Source organism: Macaca fascicularis, chromosome 17 (assembly GCF_037993035.2).
Source record: "Macaca fascicularis isolate 582-1 chromosome 17, T2T-MFA8v1.1".
Taxonomy (NCBI): domain Eukaryota; kingdom Metazoa; phylum Chordata; class Mammalia; order Primates; family Cercopithecidae; genus Macaca; species Macaca fascicularis.
Window position 1 is genome coordinate 90,597,631 of NC_088391.1, and position 23,456 is coordinate 90,621,086.

The 23,456-nt window shown below is 44.6% G+C and overlaps 1 protein-coding gene across 13 annotated transcripts in view; it reads left to right on the top strand.

Annotated features, from left to right (window-relative positions):
* Positions 1–23,456, top strand: part of CLYBL (citramalyl-CoA lyase) — a 280,497-nt gene that overhangs the window by 91,085 nt on the left and 165,956 nt on the right. For 3 of the 13 annotated variants that reach the window (XM_074021334.1, XM_074021332.1, XM_074021333.1), the window contains exon 2: positions 9,132–9,250. The exons of 7 other annotated variants lie outside the window; for them this stretch is intronic. Coding sequence is in view for 3 of the 6 variants with exons in the window: in XM_074021330.1 (XP_073877431.1) it covers positions 9,054–9,088 (35 nt within the window). In the remaining 3 variants the exon portion in view is untranslated. Of the gene's footprint in view, positions 1–9,009; positions 9,089–9,131; positions 9,251–23,456 lie in introns of all 13 variants that reach the window. 3 more of the 13 variants (XM_074021330.1, XM_065533437.2, XM_074021329.1) reach the window with 1 other exon arrangement.

The following is a 23,456-nucleotide window of genomic DNA, read 5'->3' on the forward strand; positions in this document are numbered from 1 at the left end:
TGTAATAGGAAAGAGATTAATTAGGGTCGTTAATGTGGCCTAATACTAAATCTCAGGAAGCCTCACAGGACACATGAAACAAATCTTTACAACACATATATGTTTTCATGCTTCTGAACGTTTTGAAGACGTTTTGCCATGCTGGGACTTTTTTTTGTTTGTTTGTTTGTTTGTTTTGTTTTTGCTTTTGTTTGAGATGCTGTCTTATTCTGTCTCTCAGGCTCGAGTGCAGAGTGCAGTGGCGCGACCTTGACTCACTGCAACCTCCGCCTCCCAGGTTCAAGCAGTTCTCCTACCTCAGCCTCCCGAGTAGTGCCCGGCTCCTGTTTTTTTTTTTTTTTTAATTGTTAAATCAGAAGGGCTCAGTATTGCTGTGCCTTGATGGAGTTTCTAGTTGAGGGATCAGTGTCATTTCTGGGTCCCCATCAGAATTACGTTCAAGCTATAAGGAGTTATGCAAAGTCATAGGTTAAATGATTTGGGAATAAAATGTCATTTGACGTGACAGAAATGAACCCTTAGAGGCCCACATTTCCACTGGGACTTGCTCTCACTTCCAGTTCTCGTGTTAAGTAATTTTATTAACTGAGGCAAGGAGGGGCATGCGGTGACAAGGGAAATATTTTTTGCTAACATTTTAATCCCAATCACAAAATTTATTGTGTGTGGCTTTATACGCATTTGTAGCTATAAAGCCCTGGAAGACGATGAAAGTAAAAATTAGAATGTGTTGTTTTTCTGCCCAGGTGTTATTTAAAGCATTGTATGAATTGTCAAAAAGATTAATTGTTGTTGCTTGCAGCTAAACAGATGATAAATTTTAAAATTATATTATTACTGTGTGTCAGCATAAAAGCTCTGTGTCCCAAGTGTGTCACCTTTTTCTGTTGCTGTTGACAAGGTTCACATTTTATAGCACACCGCCAGAAGGTGTTGACATATATTCAGATTACTGATTAAATGTTTTTAAAACGTGCCACTCAGAAACTAACCCTGATGTTCTATGAAAGAGTCATTTTTCGGAGTAAGATTTTTTTTTTTCCTTCATCATTAACATGGAGGAAATGTTAAACACTGACATTTTAAAAAATGAACCTGGGACTGGCGTGGTGGCTCATGCCTGTAATCCCAGCACCTTGGGAGGCTGAGGTGGATGGATCACCTGAGGTCAGGAGTTCGAGACCAGCTTGACCAACATGGAGAAACCCTGTCTCTACAAAAAAAATACAAAATTAGCTGGGTGTGGTGGCACCTGTAATCCCAGCTACTCCGGAGGCTGAGGTAGGAGAATCACTTGAACCTGGGAGGTGGAGGTTGTGGTAAGCTGAGATCGTGCCATTGCACTCCAGCCTGGGCAACAAGAGCAAAACTCCAGTCTCTAGATACATACATACATACATACATACATACATACATACCTGGCCGGGCATGGTGACTCACGCCTGTAATCCCAGCACTTTGGGAGGCCGAGGCCAAGGCAGGCAGATCACAAGGTCAGGAGTTCGAAACTAGTCTGGCCAATATGGCGAAACCCTGCCTTTATGAAAAATACAAAAAATTAGGCAGGTGTGGTGGCACATGCCTGTAATCCCAGCTACTCAGAAGGCTGAGGCAGGAAAATTGCTTGAACCTGGGAGGCGGGGGTTGCAGTGAGCCAAGATCATGCCACCGTACTACAGCCTAGGTGACAGACCGAGACTCCGTCTCAAAAAAATAATAAAAAATAAATAAACCTAATGTTATTGCACTTTCCCATTTCAAATTGCAGCCAGCAAAGAAAACAGGCATTAGAATTCCCATTTCTTCTCTTCTCCTTCCTGGGAAGGGCAGCAACAACCATACCCAGGGTGGAAAAACAGCACCAAGGCTGGGCGCGGTGGCTCACGCCTATAATCCCAGCTCTTTGGGAGGCCAAGGCGTGCGGATCACCTGAGGTCGGGAGTTCGAGACTAGCCTGACCAACATGGAGAAACCCCGTCTCTACTTAAAATTAGCTAGGCATGGTGGAGCGCACTTTTAATCCCATCTACTTGGGAGGCTGAGGCAGGAGAATCACTTGAACCTGGAGGCGGAGGTTGTGGTGAGCCGAGATTGCGCCATTGCACTCTAACCTGGCCAGCAAGAGCAAAACTCCATCTCAAACAGAAAAAAAAAAAAAAACAGCACCAAGGAAGGCGCTAAATGGCTACTTGTAAACACTCCAGGTTGGACACTGGACCCATGACGAGGAGGCGAGGCCCGTCCTGTGGTGGTGTTTGCAATGGGAAGTCTGAGGCTTTGACTCCCTCAAGTTTCCAGGCTAACACACACAACTCTTCCCAGCAGCTGAGGGGCCCTCAAGCCTTGATGTCCCTTTCACAACGTAACGTTGAAGGACCCCACTGGTCTTGGCTCTTAGCGTTTTGTGGATGGAGTGAACCAGTCTTCAGAGAACTCAAATGTATATTTGCTGCAGGGAGTGATAAGTAAACATAATACCTCAAGAATCAACATTTGAATGCTTTTCTTTTTGGCGTTAAGGTATAATGGGACACTGGCAATACACACTGTCTGTCTGAACACAGCATGAAAGAACTTGAAAACAAATGATTTAGTATTCATTATGGAAAAGTTGGATTTTTTTTCCCTCTCTGATTGTCAAGATCTCTTTGTTGATGTCAAGTTTTGGAGTGTGAATTTTTCTTCTCCACGCAGAGGAAGTTGACGTTGGTTCAGTGATGTTACAGAGGATGCTCTAAGACAGCCAGGAGCCCAGGCCGATTGTCACTTCATCCCAGCATGGTGCAAGGTTAGAGATGTTGCAGTGACAGCCTTGGGTGCCCTCAGGGGCAACCAAGTCTCTAAATAATCTCTGTGACCAAAAGTATATAGGAGGTTGCAAATGGCCCACAACAAAAGTAAAGATAGCTGCCATTTCCCAGAACTTAATGCATGTCAGGAAATGTAACCCCTTTACATATATTGTCTCATTTAAGTCCAGTAAGATAGCAGCAGCTGTGGGGGGATGTGGTTTTTGTTTTTGTTTTGAGACAGAGTCTTGCTCTGTCACCCAGGCTGGAGTGCAGTGGTGTGATCTCGGCTCACTGCAAGTTCTGCCTCCCGGGCTCACACCATTCTCCTGCCTCAGCCTCCCAAGTAACTGGGACTGCAGGCACCTGCCACCACGCCCGGCTAATTTTTTTTTTTTTTTTTTTTTTTTTTTTGAGACGGAGTCTTGCTCTGTAGCCCGGGCTGGAGTGCAGTGGCCGGATCTCAGCTCACTGCAAGCTCCGCCTCCCGGGTTTAGGCCATTCTCCTGCCTCAGCCTCCGGAGTAGCTGGGACTACAGGCACCCGCCACCTCGCCCAGCTAGTTTTTTGTATTTTTAGTAGAGACGGGGTTTCACGGTGTTAGCCAGGATGGTCTCGATCTCCTGACCTCGTGATCCGCCCGTCTTGGCCTCCCAAAGTGCTGGGATTACAGGCTTGAGCCACCGCGCCCGGCCCCGGCTAATTTTTTTGTGTATTTAGTAGAGACGGGGTTTCACTGTATTAGCCAGGATGTTCTCAATCTCCTGACCATGATCTGCCCACCTTTGCCTCCCAAAGTGCTGGGATTACAGGTGTGAGCCACTGCGCCTGGCCTGAGGATGTGGTTTTATTCCCATTTAACAAAGGCTTGAGTTTCACTTTTTATATATTTATTTTATTATTATTATTATTATTATTACTTTGAGACGAAGTCTCACTCTTTACCCACTCTGGAGAGCAGTGGTGTGATCTTGGCTCACTGCAACCTCTGCCTCCCGAGTTCAAGTGATTCTCCTGCTTCAGCCTCCCGAATAGCTGGGATTACAGGTGTGCACCACCTTGCCTGGCTAATTTTTGTATTAGTAGGGATGGGGTTTCACTGTGTTGGCCAGGCTGGTCTCAAACCCCTGACCTCAGGTGATCTGCCCATCTTGGCCTCCCATAGTGCTGAGATTACATACTTTACTTATTTCACAAAGGAGTGAAGTGATACCCTCTCTCCTGTGTAAGTAGCAGCCAACATTCAAACCCAGGCGTGTCAGACTTTAGAGCCACACTGACATTCAGCAGCTACTTATTTATTGTCTACTATGTGTTAGGCATTGTTTTCGTCACACCTTTTATTTTTTGTTTTGTTTTTTGCTTTGTTGCCCAGGTGGAGTGCAGTGGCGTGATCTTAGCTCACTGCAGCCTCGAACTCCTGGCCTCAAGTGATTCTCCTGTCTTGGCCTCCCAAAGTGCTAAAGTGCTGGGATCACTAGGTGTGCACCACTCTGCTCAGCCCACATCTTTTTAAGTCTGCTTTTTAATCTAATTTACTTATTTTGGGGGTCTTAAAAAATTGGCTCACAGCCGGGCGTGGTGGCTCATGCCTGTAATCCCAGCACTTTGGGAGGCGAAGGCGGGTGGATCACCTAAGGTCAGGAGTTCAAGACCAACCTGACCAACATGGTGAAACCCTGTCTATACTAAAAATACAAAAATTAGCCAGGCATGGTGGTGCATGCCTGTAATCCCACCTACTCAGGAGGCTGAGGCAGGAGAGTCACTTGAACCTGGAAGGCAGAGGTTGCAGTGAGCTGAGATTGCACCACTGCACTCCAGCCTGGGCAACAAGAGTGAAACTCCGTCTCAAAAAAAAAAAAAAAAAGAAAAGAAAAGAAAAAATGGCTCACTATTGAAAAATGAAGGCTCATGCAGAATGCTCTGCAAGTTCAAGATAAAACAGAGCTCTGAGAGCCTGGAGGCTTTTTGCCTTAAGGGGCGAGGAGGAAAAGGATTAAGATGCTCCTTGGAAAAGAGCCCTTTCTGGCTCCATCTCCTTTACTCTGGTCACCTGCACATGCCTTTAGTTCTTTTGGATTTATATCTAAGCACGTTGCTCTGCTTCATAAGAAGCTGACAATATCGGTTACCTTCCTGGAGGTGAAGTAGAGACAAAGGGGGCTGGGCGAGTAAGAATACTTTCCATCATGAACTCCTGGTACCTGTCGGAACCACTTGAATATTGTATCTTTTCAGAAGAAAGGGGTGCTATATTCATTGTCCCAGACTATCAAGCACTTTAAAAGGCACTTCAGGTAATCTAGTTGAAGTGCAAATTTCACTGAACCCAGACTATTATGCAAACATGACTAGCTCTATATTTATTCTTTTATGTTGTGGCTTGCCATCCAATTTGTGTTTCCGGGGCTGGGCACGAGGTGGCTCTAGCCTGTAATTCCCGCAATTTGGGAGGCCAAAGCAGGCGATCTCCATTGTCCTTTTTTAAGTTTAAGTGACCATAGCTTCTTAGTATGATACCAGGTTTTTGTTTTCTTCCCACCTTGTCTTTGTTTTTTAGTGTGTGGACACCTTTGAAATTCGTTTTTTTGTTTGCTTTGAGACGGAGTCTCACTGTCGCCATGCTGGAGTGCAGTGGCACGATCTTGGCTCACTGCAACCTCCGCCTTCTGGGTTCAAGCAATTCTCCTGCCTCAGCCTCCCAGGTGGCTGGGACTATAGGCACATGCCACTATGCCCAGCTAATTTTTTGTATTTTTAGTAGAGACAGGATTTCACCATGTTAGCCAGAGTAGTCTCGATCTCCTGACCTCGTGATCCACCTGCGTTTGCCTCCCAAAGCACTGGGATTACATGCGTGAGCCACTGCGCCTGGCCGAAGTTAGTTCATTTTTTATACATGTCCTTTACACAGGAGATGTATTCAGAAAGATTATCTGTATTTTTTCCTTTAAACAATGCATTTGTTTGTTTGCTTTATTTGTAAGCTCATCTCCTGGGTTTAGAGCAGAATGAAAAATTTGACCTTAATCTTATCTACTGGTTGGAAACTCCTACTTTTATGTCAGCAAGCATAAAAAAGCTTGTACACATAAGATAATGTATAGCGTGCATAAAGATTTATAGAATACTTTTGTCTCATAAATTTCACAGTTATAAAACAAAACCTAAGCTTATGCATGTAGATATATTGCTGTGTTTGCAGTTGTCAGTGACTTCTAGAGAATGTGGTTGCTGTAAAGGGAAAAGGCACCTGTGGAAGTTATTTATGTAAAAGTTACATACGTAAAGACTCAAGCCATTAACAAGAGAGGGAGACTTCTTTATATTGTTAATGACTTTCAGATCTTTCTTCTGAATGAGGGTTGTCACGCCGAATGAGTGCTGTCATTCATTTCCTGCAAGCCGTCAGATATCTTTTTCCTTTATCTGGAAAGAGTAAGGGAAAGTTTTATTTATATTACTTTGATGGTTTCATTTTCTTTGTGGAAGTCCAGTGACCCAGTTATAGAGATGTTCTTGGAATATATTACTTTGATGGTTACTTTCTCTTTTTGGAAGTCCAGTGACCCAGTTATACGGATGTCCTCAGAACATTTAAAGTCTAGTTCTGAATTATAAAATAGCCCAGTTGCCATAGGTTGATTTCCTGTAAACCTAAATCATAATTGCAAATTAATTTGGATGCTAATTAGGACTCATATAATGATCATATCGATTTATAACTTGTCTAACAACAATGCATTCCTTTCTTTGCTAGGTTATGTATTTACATTATGACCTGTGAACGGGGAAACTGGCCTGTGTTGAGTACTTTCTATGAGCCAGGTGCTCAACTGTGTACAAACTTAGAAGAACCAGGTGCACACGCCAGGGTTGGGGGCCGTTTGACAGTCAGCATTCAGTCGTGTGTTGTTTAAGTTGATGTAATTAATTTAAAAGGAAGTAGCTCATGACAGTAGCACATTTCATTGTCCTAGAATATTAAATACTTTGTTGTCAACAGATGGCTTCTTTCATATGCAGAGGTCATCTTGAGCACGGATCTTAAGCATAGTCTTTAATCCTTCCTAGCATCCTGCATGAGCCAAACTTAGACAAAAAACAAGGCAGCTCTTGGTTATCTAGGGCAATTTGAAACCTCAGCTACCTCCAGTGTGTCCAACACACTGCAGTTATGCATCTAGTTACAACGTTATGTTTGCAAAATTATGTTTAAGCAAACCACAATGAAAGCATTAAACATAGAATAACTATGATCCAGCAATTTCACTTCCAAGCATATACCCAAAGGTGTTGAAAGCAGGGTCTCAGATACTGATACACCCATGTTTATAGCAGCATTATTCATGATAGCCAAAAGATTGAAGCAAGCTAGGTGTCCATCAACAGGTGAATGGGTAACTACAATGTGGTGTACACACACACACACACACAAAAGAATATTATTCAACCTTGGGCTGGGCGCGGTGGCTCAAGCCTGTAATCCCAGCACTTTGGGAGGCCGAGACGGGTGGATCACGAGGTCAGGAGATCAAGACCATCCTGGCTAACATGGTGAAACCCCATCTCTACTAAAAAAAAAAAAAAAAAAACTAGCCAGATGTGGTGGCAGGCGCCTGTAGTCCCAGCTACTCGGGAGGCTGAGGCAGGAGAATGGCGTAAACCCAGGAGGTGGAGCTTGCAGTGAGCTGAGATCCGGCCACTGCACTCCAGCCTGGGCCACAGAGCGAGACTCCATCTCAAAAAAAAAAAAAAAAGAATATTATTCAACCTTAAGAAAGAATGAAATTCTGCCAGGTGCGGTGGCTCATGCCTGTAATCCCAGCACTTTGGGAGGCTGCAGTGGGCAGATCACCTGAGGTCAGGAGTTCGAGACCATCCTGACCAACATGGTGAAACCCCGTCTCTACAAAAAGTACAAAATTAGCTGGGTGTAGTGTCACATGCTTGTTATCCCAGCTACTTGGGAGGCTGAGGCAGGAGAATTGCTTGAACCTGGAAGGTGGAAGTTGCAGTGAGCCAAGATTGTGCCATTGCATTCCAGCCTGGGCAACAAGAGCAAAATTCCGTCTCAAAAAAAAATGAAAGAAAGAAAGCATGAAATTCTGATAACTGCTATAACACAGATGAACCTTGAAGATATGCTGAGTGAAATAAGCCATACACAAAAGGACAAATATGTGATTGTACTTATATGAGGTATCTAGAGTAGTCAAATTCACAGCATGGAAATTAGAATGGTGGTTATCAGGGGCTGGGGGGAAGGAGGGAATGGGGAATTGATGTTAGTGGGCTTACAGTTTTGGTGGGGGATAATGGGAAAGTTCTAGAGATAGATAGTGGTAGTGGATGCACAACATTGAAAGGACAAAACTGTATACCTGAAAATGGTTTAAATGCTAAATTTTATGTTATGTATATTTTGCCCCAATTTTTTTTTTTTTTTTTGTTAGAGTTTTGCTCTTGTTGCCCAGGCTGGAGTGCAATGGTATGATCTCGGCTCACTGCAACCTCTGCCTCCCGGGTTCAAGCAATTCTCCTACCTCAACCTCCCAAGTAGTTGGGATTACAGGCTGGTGCCACCCTGCCCAGCTAATTTTTGTATTTTTGGTAGAGACGGGGTTTCACCATCTTGGCCAGGTTGGTCTTGAACTTCTGACCTCGTGATCCACCCACCTCGGCCTCCCAAAGTGCTGGGATTACAGGCATGAGTCACACCGTGCCCGGCATATTTTGCCCCAATTTCTAAAAACAACATAATAAAGACAAAGCCACTGGGAAGGATATAAAATGCCCCTGAGCCAAACACTGTATAGCCAAAAGAGCAAAAATACAAAAACTGTGCCAAGCTTCTTTGTAAATTCATTCTTCCTTCCTCCCTCCAAGACACTCTTGCCTGGTTTGCATCCTGAGAGTCTCCTGGGTTTCCAGTTATTTCGAGGTCATACTCACATAGGCACGGTGGCTGTGCTATGGTGGAGATGGCTTTTGGATTCCTCATAATTTTGAATTATCGGTGCCATGTTTTTCTGAGACCAAAACTTAACAGTAGAGTATTATCATGTGGAAGGTGATATGGAGTAAGTGCATCTTTCTTGGGCATTCAGTCTAAAGTCAGTAGTAAAGGGAAAATCACATATAGTCAAGTCCAAATTGCTTATGATGTTACAGTAGATCCACATGTCCCTAACTTGATTACCTGTTTTCCCTCCAGCACTACAGCACATCTCTGCTTCTTCAGCTGAGCTCCAGGAGAAGATGGCTACATTTAGAGTCAGACTGGAAGAAGAGAAGTATTTTGATATTGTATTTTATTTTTATGTATTTATTTTTTAGAGACAGGTTCTTGTGATGTCATCCAGACTGGAATGTAGCGGTCGCAGCTCACTACAGCCTTGACCTCCTGGGCTCAAGCCATCCTCAAGCCTCAGCCTCCCGAGTAGCCAGGACTACAGGTGCTGTGCCACCAAGCCCAGTTAATTTTTGTATTTTTTTGTAGAGACGGATCCTGCTGTGTTGTCCAGGCTTGAAATTTGATTTTAAACACAGGCATCACACTAAGCCCCCAAGACAAGATAGAAGCTCACAGAACCTTGACTATCTGGAATGACTTTCACAGAGTGACTTCATCTTTTTTCTCACCCTCAACGAGTAACGTGCAGGCTGAGCAGGTCCTACTGTTCAAATTATTTCTCTTCTTTAGGCTTTTTTCTTCCAAACACCGGTAGTTGAATTTGAATACTTTAAGTGCTAGTATTGTGCAATTTTATTTTATTTATTTATTTATTTTTGAGACAGAGTCTTACTCTGTTTCCCAGGCTGAAGTGTAGTGGCGTGATCTTGGCTCACTGCAATCTCCACCTCCCGGGTTCAAGCGATTCTGCTGCCTCAGCCTCCCAGGTAGCTAGATTACAGGCACGCGCCACCATGCCCGGCTAATTTTTTTTGTATCTTCAGTAGAGACAGGATTTCACTATGTTGGCCAGGCTGGCCTCGAACTCCTGACCTCATGATCCAGCCCCCCCCTCCCCGCCCTCGGCCTCCCAAAGTGCTGGGATTACAGGCGTAAGCCACCGCACCCAGCCTGGATTAATGATTTTGAATGAATATTTACAATGATAGGTTTTATAATAAAACACATTAAAAAGTTTGAAACACTAGTTACTAGAAACAGTTCTCTCTGTAATGACAGTTAGTCGTGTTGCTGCTGCAATGACAGTTGTCTTGCTGTGAGGCTATTGATAAAGCCTGGGGATTTGTACACTTGCCCATGGTATGCTTTTCCCAGGCTAGCTATGCAAATCTCATTTCCCTTACATTTGAAAGTCATTTCAGAATTGTTTCGTTAGGGTTGAGGCAAGCACAAATCATGAAAGCCTTTGTCTTCTACCACCGAACACAAGATTCTGTTGGACCTACAACCGATATGCTTTCAGCTAGGTTCCGTTTAGCATTCACCCTGGACTTAGGAACTCTACAAGAGTGCTGGGTGTTTTTGTTTGTTTGTTTGTTTTGTTTTGTTTTTTTGAGACAGAGTCTTGCTGTGTCACTCAGGCTGGAGTGAAGTGGCGCTATCTCAGCTCACTGCAACCTCCACTCTCCGGGTTCATTCTCCTGCCTCAGCCTCCCAAGTAGCGGGGATTACAGGTGCCTGCCACCACACCCGGCTAATTTTTTTGTATTTTTAGTAGAGATGGGGTTTCACCATGTTGGCCAGGCTGGTCTTGAATTCCTGACCTCAGGTGATCCACCCACCTTGGCCTCCCCAAGTGCTAGGATTACAGGTGTGAGCCACCACGCCTGGCCTGAGTGCTGGGTGTTTTGGACAGTGGTCCCACCTTACTGTGTAGAAATTCTCAGTCATCCACCTAATTTGTTTATTTCCCATTCATATACTTCATTTATTCACTCATTCACTTGGCCATTTATACATATTTATTGATTTTGTTAAAAAGATATCTGAATGAATGGAACACTGAGATGATATACAGAGTAATGGACAGATAGGATATACAGTAATGGACCCATAAGAACCAGGTTCTGAAATTCCAGCTCTGAAATTCTACCAGCTGGTTGACCTTGGGCAAATTACTTAGCTTCTCTGTGCCTCATTTCTTCATTTATAAAATGAAGATCATAGGTTAAGAGGGTTAGATGAGACATTCATTCATAGTACCTGGCACACAGTAAGAGCCCAGTAAATACTAGCTGTTGTTATGGATTGAATTGTGCTGCCTCCCCACAAATTCATATGTTGAAGTCCTAACCACAAGTACTCAGAACGTGACTGTATTTGGAAACAGGGCCACTGTAGATGTACTTAGTTAAGAAGAGTGATTAGGCTGGGCGTGGTGGCTCACGCCTGTAATCCCAACACTTTGGGAGCCCGAGACGGGCAGATCATGAGGTCAGGAGTTCGAGATCAGCCTGGCCAATATGGCGAAACCCCATCTGTACTAAAAATACAAAAATTAGCCGGGCATGGTGGTGGGCGCCTGTAGTCCCAGCTACTCGGGAGGCTGAGGCAGGAGAATTGCTTGAACCCGGGGGGTGGAGGTTCCAGTGAACTGAGATCATGCCTCTGCCCTCTAGCCTGGGTGGCAGAGCGAGACTCTGTCTCAAAAATAAAAAAAAGGACTAATTAGGTTGGGCACTAATCCAATATGATTATTGTCTTTATAAAAAGAGAAAATTTGAGCACGGAGATAGACATGCATAGAGGGACAATGGCCATCCACAAGCCAAGGAGAGGGGCCTGGAACAGATCCTTTCTTCCCAGCCCTCAGAAGGAGCCAGCCCTGCTGACATCTCAGTTTCAGACTTCCAGCCTTCACAGCTGTGAGACAATAAATGTCTGCCAGTGAAGCCACTCAGTCTGTGGTTCTCTGTCACAGCAGCCCTGGCTGATGACATAGTGGGCAGCACTGTCCTCTGCTAGTGTGTTTCTCATTGACCTGAGAATCTGCCTTTGTCCATGTCCTGGCCATTGGGAGATACATTTGCTCCTTCTCAGCTTGCATCCCTGTCCTTTTCTTTCTTTTTCACAAAACAGCATGCAAAAAAGTTCCTAGCAAGAACGGGTGCTCCAGAAGTTCCCTGGCCATTTCATTCCTGTGTCTTCCTAAAAAGCTGCAGTTGAAAAGATAGAATTTGGTTTCTCTTACTTAGCACATTCTTCTCACTTTCTAAGCTTGATTTTTCTTTCTTTGAAGGAGTGTAACCCCTTCAAAATTAACTCCTAGAGATTGCTTACCCCTCTCCGAAACTTTCGATGAGGAGCGTTTATTGTGTAGACTCTTATGTGTGAATTCTTTCAATAAATAGGGGATGCAGAGAAGCAGCTTTGTGGAGTGAAGCAGTAGGAAAGAGCCTGTTGGGGACAGAGCCTCACCACCACATTTCCGTAGCTGGTTTCACTCTTACCTATTTTTAAATGGTGACTTGTGTTTTTATTTGTTTGTTTTTAAAGAAACTTGAGATTGGACAGTGTTTCTCCTTCCTCTCCAGAGGCCCAGAGCAATGTCGCAAGGATGCATTCTGGACGAGGCAGTCACGGGACCGCACATGGCATTTGTTCTTCCCAGGGACCGTCTGCTGTGTTTCTCTGCCCCAGTGGAGCTGGGGGAATAATAAAGCTGTTATTATTTATACTGCATAGCATTTTTTTCAGTGGTCCTTGTCATTGAGACTTATGAAGACAAGGTAGGACGAGAGGGAACTTGTGAGTTTTAATGCAGGCAGGGAAAAAAAGTAAAAGAGGGACTATATTTCCAGGGATATTGCTTTTTCCCAAACCCCTGCACTTCCCCAGTCCTTTTCTTTATCTTCCTTTCCCAAATGAGAGGTATCCTCCTTCTTCTCCAATGGCAGTCCCCCTAGTTTCTTCCCTGTCCTCGAGGAATCTTGGTACACCATTTAGCCACTCTCTCTCTTGGTTTTTGACTCTGTCCCATTGTGGAATTCTTACCCACAGCTTACAGTGAGGTTTTACATACATCTCTGCCAAAGATGAAGTGGAAAATAACCTTTGCTTTGTCAACACATCTCCTTCAAGCTATCGACAAGTCTCCCAGCTTCTCTTAGTGTCTGACTTTTTGTTGGTGTTGTTTTGAGACATAGTTTTGCTGTTGTTGCCCCAGATAGAGTGCAGTGGTATGATCTCGGCTCACTGCAACCTCCGCCTCCTGGGTTCAGGTGATTCTCATGCCTCAGCCTCCTGAGTAGCTGGGATTACAGGTGTCCACCACCACACCCAGCTGATTTTTGTACTTTTAGTAGAGTCTCACTGATTTCAGGAGTGAAGCTGCAGACCTTCGCTGTGAGTGTTAAAGCTCTATAAAGGCAGCGCGTCTGGAGTTGTTTGTTCCTTCTGGTGGGTTCATGATCTTGCTGGCCTCAGGAGTGAAGCTACAGACCCTCGCAGTGAGTGTTACAGTTCATAAAAGTGGCGTGTCCAGAATTGTTTGTTCCTTTCATCTGGAGTTGTTCATCCCTCCTGGTGGGTGTGTGGTCTTGCTGGCTTCAGGAGTGAAGCTGCAGACCTTCGTGGTAAGTGTTACAGCTCATAAAGGCAGCGTGGCCCCAAAGAGTGAGCAGCAGCATGACTCATTGTAAAGAGCTAAAGAACAAAGCTTCCAAGGTGTGGAAGGGGAACCCAGTGGGTTGCCACTGCTGACTCAGGCAACCTGCTTTCATTCCCTTATCTGACCCCGCCCACATCCTGCTGATTGGTCCATTTTACAGAGAGCTAGCCAATTGGTCTGTTTTGACAGGCTGCTGATTGGTGCATTTACAAACCTTGAGCTAGACACAGAGTGCTAATTGGTGTATTTACAATCCTTTAGCTAGACACAAAAGTTCTCCAAGTCCCCCCTAGATTAGCTAGACACAGAGCAGTGATTGGTGCGGTTATAATCCTTTAGCTAGACACAGAATGCTGATTGGTGCGTTTACAATCCTCTAGCTAGACAAAAAAGTTCTCCAAGTCCTCACCCAACTCAGGAGCCCAGGTGGCTTCCCTCAGTGGATCCAGCGCAGGGGCGTCAGCAGAGCTGCCCGCCAGTCACTGCATGCCCTCACTCCTCAGCCCTTGGGTGGTCAGTGAGACCTGGTGCCTGTGGAGCAGGGGGCGGTGCCCATCAGGGAGGCTCAGGCTTTGTGGGAGCCCATGGTGGGGGCGGGGGCTTGGGCATGGCAGGCTGTAGGTCCCGAGCCCTGCCCCGTGGGGAGGCGGCTGAGGCCCGGCGAGAATTCCAGCTGGGCTCAGGCGGGTGGGCAGTGCTGGGGTATCCGGTGGACCCTCCACAGCTGCTGGCTGAGTGCCAAGCCCCTTACTGCCCAGGTGGGCAGCGCCGGCCCAGCCTGCGCCCATCTGGAACTTAATGCTGGCATTCAGGTCGTGCTGGCGCCCGAATGCCACGTGCAGTCCCGGTTCCCACCGGTGCCTCTCCCTCCACACCTCCCTGCCAGCAGAGGGAGCCGGCTCCCTCCTCAGCCTGCCCAGAGAGGGGCTCCCACAGTGCAGCGGCAGTCTGAAGGGCTTCTCAAGTGCGGCCAGAGGTGCCCAGGCCGAGGCGGCGCTGAGAGTGAGCCAGGGCTGCTAGCATGTTGTTACCATTAACTTTTGTTCCAGCCCACTGCCCTGCGTTCATAGGTACCAGGAACCTCTAGTTCCTCAGCTTTTCCAGAGTTCTGTGGGTAGAATTAAGTTTGATGCTTTTGGCCTGTCATGTTTCTCAGGTCTCGGGGCTGCAGGAAGTTAGTAGCCAATGTTTTCACCTATTGATCCACTCTCCATTTTCCAGTGGTTTGTTAACATATCTTATAAGGGATTGCTTCTTCTGTTATATCTGTTTCTGTGGATCTGTATTCCTCCCCTCTTCATTGTGGGTTTTAGAAAGAAAGCAGAGACAAATACTAATAATCTGCCATGTTTTTTAGCAAACTTTATAAACTCTTTTTTAAATTATGAATGAGTATTGAATTTTATCAAATGCTTTCTCTGCATCTCTTGAGATGTTCAAAAGGCTTTTCTTTTCTCATCTGTTAATGAGGTGAACAATAATAACATGTTTTGTAATGTTAAATTGTCCTTGCTTTATTGCTGTAATTTTTTTTTTCCTTCAGAGACAAGATCTAACTATGTTGCTCAGGCTGGGCTGAAACTCCTGGGCTCAAGTGATTCTTCTGCCTCAGCCTCCCCAGTAGCTGAAAGACTGGTGTGCACCACCATGCCCGGCAGACATCATTTTTCAGTTTGCTGAAATTCAGAATTTTATGGAAATGTAAAATTGAGAGTGGCCTATACTTTTCTTTCTTTTGTTTTTTTGAGACGGAGTCTCGCTCTGTCGCCCAGGCTGGAGTGCAGTGGCACAGTCTTGGCTTACTGCAAGCTCTGCCTCCCAGGTTCATGCCATTCTCCTGCCTCAGCCTCCCAAGTAGCTGGGACTACAGGTGCCCGCCACCAAACCCGGCTAATTTTTTGTATTTTTAGTAGAGATGGGTTTTCACCGTGTTAACCAGGATGGTCTCTATCTCCTGCCCTCATCATCCACCAGCCTCGGCCTCCTAAAGTGCTGGGGTTACAGGCATGAGCCACCATGCCTGGCCTTTTTTTTTTTTTTTTTTTTATGGAGTCTTGCTCTGTTGCCCAGACTGCAATGCAATGGCGCAATCTTGGCTCACTGCAACCTCCGCCTTCCTGGCCCAAGCGATTCTCCTGCCTCTGCCTCCCAAATAGCTGGGATAACAGGTGTCTGCCACCATGCCTGAGTAATTTTTATATTTTTAGTAGAGACAGGGTTTCACCATATTATTGGTCAGGCTGGTCTCAAACTCCTGACCTCAGGTGATCCACCCACCTCAGCCTCCCAAAGTGCTGGGATTACAGGCGTGATCCACCACACCCAGCCTATACTTTTCTTGTTTTTGCCTCCTTCAGTTTTTATGCTTTTTTCAGAAATGAATTGGGAAAAAATTATGTGGGAAACTTTCCCTCTTAATTTCTTGAACTGCTTGTGTAAGATATGAATTATCTGTTTCTTCGGTTGGCATGGTGGCTCACGCCTGTAATCCCAGCACTTTGGGAAGCTGAAGCAGGTGGATCACCTGAGGTCAGGAGTTCAAAACCAGCCTGGACAACATGGTGAAACCCCGTCTCTACTAAAAATGCAAAAAGTAGCTGGGCGTGGTGTTGCGCACCTGCAATTCCAGAACCCAGGAGGCAGAGGTTGCAGTGAGTTGAGATTGTGCCATTGCACTCCAGCCTGGGTGACAGAGCAAGACTCCATTTGAAAAAAATAAGAAAAAAAAAAGAATTATTCTTTATTTTTTTGAGGCAGGGTCTTGCTCTGTTGCCCAGGCTGGAGTGCAGTGGCATGATCTCAGCTCACTGCATCCTTTGCCTCCCAGGCTCCCAGGATCCTCCTGCCTCAGCCTCCCATGTAGCTGGGACTACAGGTACATGCCACCATGCCTGGCTAATTTTTGTATTTTTTGTAGTGATGGGGCTTTGGCATGTTGCCCAGGCTGGTCTCAGACTCCTGGGCTCAAGTGATCCTCCTGCCTCAGCCTCCCAAAATGCTGGGATTCCATGGGTGAGCCACTGTGAATTCACTGCCTTGAATAATCTGTTTCTTAAAGGTTTTTGTTAAAACTTGTTAGAAATTATCTATACAACTTGGGTGTGTATGTGTGTGTGTGTATCTGTCTTGACGACTAATGCAGTATATTTAGTAACATAGGATCTTTTCAGATTTCCTAGCTTTCATTTATTGAATTACAGTACTTTTGATTACTTATGTTTATCTGGAATATTGTTCACATTATCTGTTTTCAAATTTATTGCCATAAAGTTGATTTTAGCCTTCTCTCTCTCTCTCTCTTTTTTTTTTTTTGTAGAGACAGGGTCTCCCTAAGTTGCCCAGACTGGTCTAGAACTCCTGGGCTCAAGTGATCCTCCCACCTGGGCCTCCCAAAGTACTAACACTATAGGCATGAGCCAACTCTCTCAGCCTCAGAAGCTTTTCTAAACCTTTCCTAGGGGAATGGGGAGATAAGTAGGGGCCACTTAGGGAGTAAATGATTATGAAAAGGGACATAGGCTTTTGCAAAAATAGGCAGTAGCCTGTCCGGACCAGGTACCAAGTTCCAGCCTCTTCTAGGTTTCACTCCTGTTGCCTGTTAACCTCCCCTGATAGATTAAAAAAAAAAAACCAAAAACAGCCCGGGTGCGGTGGCTCACGCCTGTAATCCCAACACTTTGGTAGGCCGAGGTGGGCAGATCACAAGGTCAGGAGATTGAGACCATCCTGGCTAACACAGTGAAACCCCGTCTCTACTAAAAATACAAAAAATTTGCTGGGCATGGTGGCGGGTGCCTGTAGTCCCAGCTGCTAGGAAGACTGAGGCAGAAGAATGGCGTGAACCCGGGAGGCGGAGCTTGCAGTGAGCCAAAATTGCGCCACTGCACTCCAGCCTGGAAGACAGCGAGACTGTCTCAAAAAAAAAAAAAAAAAAAAAAAAAAAAAACCCTAGAGAGGGTTTTCATGACAATTGACTTCCCTTCTGGAGAATCTGCATTTCATTGGATAAGGGAGATTCAGGAAAAGCCCCTCTGTGCATTTGCTGTTTCCCAAATGCCTTCAGCTTGAAGTAACCAGCAAACCAATTCAGCATATTTGGGCTGGTATTTCCTGGACTCGTGTCTATGAGGCAGTGCTTCTTCACATGCTGTTCAAGTCTTACTAAATTTTTGTCCATTAGATCTATCCATTTCTGCTTCTGGTTGTGAATTTATCAATTGCTTCTGTAATTCTAATAATTTTATTGTTTATTTCAGATGTCTGCAATTTGAGAAATATTATTTCTTTCTGATAAAATGTTCTTTTTTATCATTAGATAATGATCTTCTTTATCCTAAGAATGTTTTTGTCCTACTCTCTATCTTGTTTGATATTAATTAATTCAGTCACTCACTCAGCAATACCTGTTGAGAACTTTTTTTTTTCCCCGAGTGGGAGTTTTGCTCTTGTTGTCCAGGCTGGAGTGCAATGGCACGATCTCAGCTCACTGAAACCTCCGCCTCCCAGATTCGAGTGATTCTCCTGCCTCAGCCTCCCCAGTAGCTGGGATTACAGGCATGCACCACCACGCCTGGCTTATTTTGTATTTTTAGTAGAGATGGGGTTTCTCCATGTCGGCCAGGCTGGTCTTGAACTCCCGACCTCAGGTAATCTGCCTGTTTGGGCACCCAAAGTGCTGGGATTACAGGCATGAGCCACCATGCCTGGCCTATTCTTTTTTTTTTTTTTTTTTTAAAGATATGGTCACCCTGTGTTATCCAGGCTAGAGTACACTGGTGAGATCACGGCTCACTGCAGCCTTCAACTCTTGGGCTCAGGTGACCTCCCTGCCTCAGCCTTCTGAGTAGCTGAGACTACAGGCAGGCACCACTGAGCCTGGCTGATTTATTTATTTATTTGTTTGTTTGTTTGTTTGTTATGAGATGGAGTCTTGCTATGTTACTCAGGCTGGTCTCAAACTCCTGACCTCAAGTGATCTACTGCCTTGGCCTCCCAAAGTGCTGTGATTAGGTGTGAGCCACCATGTCCAGCCAAGAACCTATTTTATGCCAGTCACATCAAGAAACAAAACAGGCATCACCTGACTCTCTCTCTCTCTCTATATATATATATATATATGTGTGTGTATATGTATATTTTTTGGAGATGGAGTTTCGCTCTTGTTGCCCAGGCTGGAGTGCAATGGTGCTATCTCGGCTCACTGCAACCTCTGCCTCCCGGGTTCAAGCGAGTCTCCTGCCTCACCCTCCCTAATAGCTGGGATTACAGGTGCCCGCCACCACGCCCAACTAATTCTTTGTATTTTTAGTAGAGATGGGGTTTCACTATGTTGGCCAGGCCGGTCTTTTTTTTTTTTTTTTTTTTTGAGACAGAGCCTCGCTATGTCGCCCAGGGTGGAGTGCAGTGGCCGGATCTCAGCTCACTGCAAGCTCTGCCTCCCGGGTTTTTACGCCATTCTCCTGCCTCAGCCTCCCGAGTAGCCGGGACTACAGGCGCCCACCACCTCGCCCGGCTAGTTTTTTTGTATTTTTTTTTTTTTTTTTTTTTTTTTGAGACGGAGTCTCGCTGTGTCGCCCAGGCTGGAGTGCAGTGGCCGGATCTCAGCTCACTGCAAGCTCTGCCTCCCGGGTTTTTACGCCATTCTCCTGCCTCAGCCTCCCGAGTAGCCGGGACTACAGGCGCCCGCCACCTCGCCCGGCTAGTTTTTTGTATTTTTTTAGTAGAGACGGGGTTTCACCGTGTTAGCCAGGATGGTCTCGAACTCCTGACCTCGTGATCCGCCCGTCTCGGCCTCCCAAAGTGCTGGGATTACAGGCTTGAGCCACTGCGCCTGGCCGGCCAGGCTGGTCTTGAACACCTGACCTCAGGCAATCCACCCACCTCAGCCCCACAAAGTGCTGGGATTACAGGCATGAGCCACTGCACCCGGCTTGACAATATCTTTTTATTTTGATCACCTTTTTATTTTTTACTTTCAACCATTCTGTGTCCTTCTGTTTTAGGTGTATCTTTTATAAACAGTATTTAATTGAAACTTTTTTTTTCTTTAAATTTAATCTTGGTCTTTTAGCAGGGATATTTAATCTGTTCACATTTGTTATGATTGCTAACGTAATCAAATTTGGTTTTACTACCATATTTTACTAATTTTATATACTGTGCTGTTTACTTATTTGTATTTCCCCTCTTTTTTTGCTTTTCATTGTACTTAGTTCTCTTTATTTTATTTATTTTTTATTTATTTATTTATTTTTTTGAGATGGAGTCTCACTCTGTCACCCAGGCTGGAGTGCAGTGGCGCGATCTCAGCTCACTGCAGCCTCCGCCTGCTGGGTTCACGCCATTCTCCTGCCTCAGCCTCCCGAGTAGCTGGGACTACAGGTGCCCGCCACCACGCCCGGCTAATTTTTTTTTGTATTTTTAGTAGAGACGGGTTTTCACCGTGTTAGCCAGGATGGTCTCAATCTCCTGACCTCGTGATCCGCCTGCCTCAGCCTCCCAAAGTGCTGGGATTACAGGCTTGAGCCACCACGCCCGGCCTATTTTATTTTTTTAGTTTTATTATTTTATTTTATTATAGCTTTCTTATTTATTCTACTTTGTTTATTTCTTCCTATTGATTTGGAAAGTATACATTCTGTTTTTTTTTTGTGATTACATTTATAATTTAATATGCATATTTTATTTGAGTCTAAAGCTAATGGATATATCTCTGCTCTCCTGATCAAAATGTCTCGGAATATTTTGGCTCTGATATTCACTCCCAGTCTTTCGTGTTACCTGTGTAGCATGTTACCAGAGTCTAGTACTTAACTTTTTGGTTGTTTTTTTTTTTTTAATACTTTGTTTTAAATGAGACAACATTATGATTGATATTGCTGGCTTATTTAGATTTACTTACATGTTTAGAGCCTCTCTGCTCACCATTGCTCCTTTGGATCCCACTGTTTTCTTTTGGATTGAGTCTTTTATCCTGAAATATAGCATTGGTCACTTCTCTCAGTAAAGGTCTAACAATAGTAACTTTCTTCAGCCTTTTTCTTGAGAACGTGTTTATTTTGCCCTTCCTCTTGAATGATTGCTTAGTTGCGTTCAAGGCTAAAAGCTATATTCTCTCAATACTTAGTTGCGTTCAAGGCTAAAAGCTATATTCTCTCAATAGCCGCAGGCTCTTGTTTTACTCAATACTTTGAAACACTATTCCATTAATTTTGGGTTGATTTTGCTGCTTAGTAACATTCTACTGTGCAGAAAAATTGTTCTTTTTTCACGGGTAATCTGTCTTTTCTCTCTATGTGTTCTAAAGCTTCGCTATTATGTGTTAGGTGTTGATTTGTGATTGTTTATCTGGCTCCTGACTATGCTGTTCAGTCTGATAATTTAAATGCTGCTTTCCATTCTGAAAACATCTCAGTCGTAAGTCCTCATTCTTTCTATTATCTCTTTAGCATTTGTTGTAAGGTCTCATGTTCCCTGGTTTCTTAACGTCTTCCATCTCCTACCTCTCTGTGCCATGTTCTGTATGATTTCCCTGCATCCATTCTGTAGTTCCCTAATTTTTTTTTTTTTTTTTTTGAGATGGAGTTTCACTCTTGTCGCCCAGGCTGGAGTGCAATGATGCGATATCTGCCCACTGCAACCTCCGCCTCCTGGGTTCAAGCGATTCTCCTGCCTCAGCCTCCTGAGTAGCTGGGATTACAGGAGCCCACTACCACGCCTTGCTAATCTTCTGTATTTTTAGTAGAGGCGGGGTTTCACCATGTTGGCTAGGCTGATCTTGAACTCCTGACCGCAAGTGATCCACCTGCCTCAGCTTCCCAAAGTGCTGGGATTACAGGTGTGAGCCATGACTCCTGGCCCCTAATTCTTTTATTGGCCATATATAATCTACTAATTTACTTATTATTTCAGTGACTCTGTTTTTGTCCTTCTAAATCTGCTATTTGATTCTCTTTCAAATTAATTTTTATTTTCAATCATGTCCTTTCAATGGTTACTGTTCCTTCTTGTATCACTTTAATAGCCCTAAAAATATATATCAGATTCTTTTTTAGGTTTTCACTTATTTCTAGTTCCCAGGTACCAATTGGCCCTCATGTTGTACTTGAAGACCCTTGGCATGGTAGGTTCGTTCCTGGCCTGGTTGGAATTTTTTATTGTGAGCTCATCTTCAGTAGGGGTTGTTTTTGCCTCTGGGAGTCCCTGTGCCCTGGATTGTGGATACATTTCTGGAGCACTGCTTTGCCTTTTTCTTCTGCAAACCAAGGCTCAGTTATTTTAAGGTCTTGAACAAGTTTTAATTTTTAATTTCTCTGTTTGTGATTTCCAACCCAACTGGGTGGTGTCAACTTAATCCCTGCATTTGCTCTTAGCACAGGCTCCTGATTCTGATGATTCACACAAAAGCTTTTGGTTACTTTTTAGAGCTCAAGCCAGACCTCAGGCCTCCTTGCTATTTCTTTGGTGAGCATGGTTCTTCCAGTTCCCTTTTCATGGACTGGGTAGCTTCTTAAGGGGTCCAGTTTGGTGCAGTTTCCCCCTCATCTTACACAGGCCTGGCTGGTGTCTTCTGTCCCCAGGGGTGTTGACACTCTGACCCCTACTTATTGTTTCAAGGGCTGACAGCCCTCGGTGGATACATCAGCTGGAGGTTTCCTCCCAGCCTGGAGATTCTGCTTTGTTTCTGGCACTTGGGAATCTCTCTTTCCTCTTTCTATCAAGCTGAGCTACACATTAAACCTCTTTTTTTTTTTTTAAAGTTGCTTTAGATTTTCCAATAGCTGTGTGTAATTTCAGCAGGAGTGGGTCTGCATCAACTCAGCCTGCCGCCAACCTTATCCATCTTTGTACTCTCCAACCCAGAAGAGTCACTGGTTCATACCAGATGCTGGATGAATGAATGAATGAGTGAATGAATGAATGCATTTTTGACTTAGAAGCAATATTCCAGTGAGCTGTGCCTCCTACCTCTCCAGGAGCACTGAATCAGGCAGAATTCACTTTTCTTTGAGGTTATACTTGGAGAGTTCCCAGTGAAAAAATGAAGAGAGAATAGGACTTCTTCTATGCTTTTGTTTTAAGTCCCAGAACAATAGAAATGTTTAACTGCTTTGTACCGCTTGATACATGAAGCTGGACTGACGACTGAGTTCCCATGCCGTTTGCTGGTGGCTTCACACAGCATCATTACCAAGAGGACAGGACACTAGGCCTGCTTACTTCCCCCTTTCTCCCCTGTTTTAAGAAAAGTGTGCCTTTGATGAGATATAGCCGCAGGCTCTTGTTTTACATTTTACGTCAACTGCTGTTGTCAGAGGCTGGTTATTGATGCCATGCCCTGTTTTAATTCACACTTCTCTGCTAATCAATTACAGCGTTTATCCATTAATCAGGCGTTCTGACAGGGTCAATAACTGCTTTTTGGCTGTTGTGCAGGGCTGCACGTTATCAAGCCAGGAATAAGGCCCAGGAGCTGGCTTTAAAACACTGTGTGACTTTCCCAGGCTGGTGGACTTCCGGAGCAATAAACATCTAGTGGGGATTTCATATGGTGGGTTTTTCATATATTTGGTAGATGGGATTTTCTCAGTGAACACTTCATTAGCAGGGCTCAACGTTAGTGAAGTGTGGACAGGTGTGCTCTGTTTAAGAAAAACAGAAACATCAAAAGGTAATTATTGCCATCACATACCAATGACTGCATTTACCTAAAAGTAGCATTAAATCATGAGCTTTCTTCATTCTTATTAAATGTTTACAAACAATATCTTCTTGGCAGTAGGGTTTGAGAGCAACGACTCTTAAAGCCAGAATGTTGGAGCTGCTGCTAGATGGAAAACCAATCTGAAATTCAGATGAAATAGGGCTGTAATCGTAATGCAAGTCAAGAGGAAAATCTGTAGTTTCTCTCCGGAAATTTCTTGAGGCCCATGTTTTCCGTGGAGTGTTTTAAACCTTCGTATCCATGTTCCCATCCATGGGTACACGGGCACCTTCAGTGCCTCTTAGTCTCCGTATAAGAATTTGTTACAGCATATTCAGATGTGGTAAATTGTCACAGAAATGAAAACTTTTCATT